At 55.0% G+C, this 2,853-nt stretch overlaps 1 protein-coding gene across 1 annotated transcript in view; it reads left to right on the top strand.

Moving 5' to 3' along the window:
• Positions 1 to 1,779, top strand: part of MONBRDRAFT_31954 (uncharacterized protein) — a gene marked incomplete at both ends in the record, with an annotated part of 4,193 nt that extends 2,414 nt beyond the window's left edge. Inside the window, 5 exons of the mRNA XM_001744756.1 lie at positions 22 to 188; positions 274 to 362; positions 490 to 943; positions 1,061 to 1,345; positions 1,465 to 1,779. Coding sequence (XP_001744808.1) covers positions 22 to 188; positions 274 to 362; positions 490 to 943; positions 1,061 to 1,345; positions 1,465 to 1,778 — 1,309 coding nt within the window. The remainder of the gene's footprint in view (positions 1 to 21; positions 189 to 273; positions 363 to 489; positions 944 to 1,060; positions 1,346 to 1,464) is intronic.
• Between the last annotated feature and the right edge of the window lie 1,074 nt (positions 1,780 to 2,853).

The raw sequence follows: 2,853 nt of genomic DNA, 5'->3' as shown, positions 1-2,853 counted from the left end.
GGGGGGATAACGCGTTCGTAGTGAATACTTGCAGCGCGATGCAACCACAAACGAGCTGGTCGACCCCATCTTGGTTGATTTGTCAAACCTCAAGCCCTACACCAATTACACGTTGACCTACATTGCCCACAATGAGCTGGGTGCCAGCCTAGCCGCCCCGCCCCTCTCCTTTCGTACCCTTGAGAGTGGTAAGAGCAGGCTGGCCATGTTTCATGTTTTCTCATTGATTGCGAATGCGCATAAAGTCCTCACCTCAGCTTTGCTCAACTCTAGTCCCGGAGGCGCCTGCCAGCATCAGCTTCCTTGGTGCCACCAGCCGTACCCTCAACCTGAGTGTCACTGCTCCTGCTGTGGCCAATGGCGTCTTGATTGAGGCAAGTTGATTCCACGCCCCAGCAAGCCGTCCGACCGTTTTGCCACATGTGGCTGTCCACTTCCGTCTGACTTTGTGCGCCACACTCCCTTGGTTGGGTGTACCAACCAATGTAGTTTGAATTGGAGCTGTATACTATGGGAGGCTCCTTTGTTAGCACCCTCTCCGGTGATTCGGGTCACTTTATGGCAAGCGGTCTTGAGCCATACACCACCTACAGCGTGCGTGCCCGTGTGGCCACGGCCATTGGCAGCGGTCCCTGGGGCGGCAACTTTACGTTCGCCACACTTGAAGACCTTCCGAGCAGCAGCCCGACTATACTCAGCGCGCAAGCCACGTCCAGTAGTCTGAATGTGACGTGGGCTGCGCTGAGCACGGGCACTAACGGCATCATCACAGGCTATGCTGTCTACTTGGACGGCGCTTCCGCTTGTGTTGTGACAAATCAGTTTTGGTGTGAAGTCACTGGCTTGAACCCCGGCACCACACATACGTTCCAGATTGCAGCAGCGACCAGTCTGGGCTACGGTCCCAACAGTTCATCTTATCCAGTGCAAACTTTGCCAGCCGGTATGTGCTCATCCCCACCTCTGGTCCAAAGCTCGTGGGCCATGTTCGTTTGTTTGCAAAGCATCCTGCTCACTTGTGTCAAAATGACTCTGTCATGACAATGGCTTTTACGCGTAGCTCCTGCGGGCATGCCCACCCCCATGGTGAGCAACGTCACTTCGACAACTGCTCGGCTGCAATGGACGACACCGGCGCAGCCCAACGGTGCCATCATCAAGTATATTGTGACAGTCACCTCCCCAACAGCCTCCAATGGCACTATTGAGCTACCCGGAAATCAAATCGCATATGAACTGATTGGACTCAAGCCCCACACGGTCTATCACGTTGCAATCCAGCCGTGGACTTTGGCGAGCCCTGGCAATTTCAGCAGCCCCATCGTTTTTACGACTCAAGAAGCTGGTACGATTAGCACAAATTCCTCGCCTGTCGACGCACAAAGCAATTTTCATCTGCTCGCTGCAGTTATCACACTCACATGCGTGTCGTTAATTGTTGTACTTGTCGTCCCGTCTTCCCAGTGTCTGTCGGGGTGCAGGCCCCTGCAGAGGTCTCAACCACATTCAACGGCACAATTTTGCACCTGATCACGCCCGAGCAGCCAAATGGTGCTATTCTCTACTTTAACGTGTATGTCCTTGAGCAGGTTCAAGTCTTGGACGGCTACGAGCCCAAAGTCAATACAACCATGTTTCTTGTGGCCCAAAGCAATTCAACCATGGTCACGCTTGGTGGATTGGCACCCGCAACGCGTTATACCTTGGCCTCGACAGCCGTGACGTCGGCCGGCGAATCCGCTCAAAGCGCGCCCATCGTTGTCCAAACCGCCGACTCTGGTTCGTCGCTACCTCTTGTCCCTTCCCCTCCCATTTACAGTGGCCGCCCCGACCGGCGCCTGTAGACCGGTCCATGATGTCTGATGGGCTTCCTCGTTGCTGCTGTTTCTAGTACCTTCACGCATGTATGCCCCCACTGTCACGGTGCTGGGCACAAACCGGTTGAATGTGAGCTGGTCACGTCCAGTCACAGCCAACGGCAACATTACCGAGTATGCCGTTTTGCTGGACCACGAGGAGTACGGAGTGGTGGCGCCTGACACCTTCTCGCTAGTTCTGACTGGCTTGCGCCAAGATACGGTGCGTGACATCTTGTGGAGCTGCTGGTTTGCACATTAAGTTCTTAACCTTCACCCCTCATGCATACGTTGAAAACAGCAATATTCGATCTCCGTGGTGGCTCGAACCACGGCAGGGTCTAGTGCGGCTTCGCTCGCCGTCACCGTACGCACCGAAGATGAAGGTTCGACTTGAGTACCTTGGCGTTTGCATGCCACGTGCTTTGATGCCTGAATTTTGCAGATATTGACTTTGTGACTCTTTTACCATGCGCACTAGAGCTTGATGTTGTGCCGCTGATTATCATTGTGGTCACAACCCTATTTGTGGCCGTTGTGGCCATTGGCTACACCTACGAGAGGTCTGTCATGTACTTTTTTTGTTTTTTGTTTTTTTTTTGCTGCCAGTGCGTCCAAGCAATTCCTTGGAGCTTACCAACGTCTTTGTGCCCCTTGACCGCCCCCTCCACCAGGCATCAGCGACTGAAAAACGCAGCCGCAGCCAGCGAGAACAAGATTCCCATGACGGCAGTGGGTGCTGGTGCGGGAATGATCTCCAGCTCCACAAGCGGCCCCGTGCCGCGCCCAGAGACGCTGCCCCCCCTACAATCACAAGGATCCTTATCCAGCAAGGTCGGGAGCGGTGCTCTGACCTTGAGTCCTCTGCGCGGTCGGCCTGCCCCGCCCAATGGAACTCCCAGTTACGTCCCGCCGTTACCGCCGGTTCAATCCCCACGGCGAGGTTTTGTCGCACCCGGACGCAAAGCAACAGTGGTACAAGGGCAACAAACTGTGG

Source organism: Monosiga brevicollis, genomic scaffold, assembly GCF_000002865.3.
Source record: "Monosiga brevicollis MX1 MONBRscaffold_6 genomic scaffold, whole genome shotgun sequence".
Taxonomy (NCBI): Eukaryota; class Choanoflagellata; order Craspedida; family Salpingoecidae; genus Monosiga; species Monosiga brevicollis.
The sequence above is the reverse complement of the archived record's forward strand: the minus strand, read 5'-3'. Positions and strand labels throughout refer to the sequence as shown.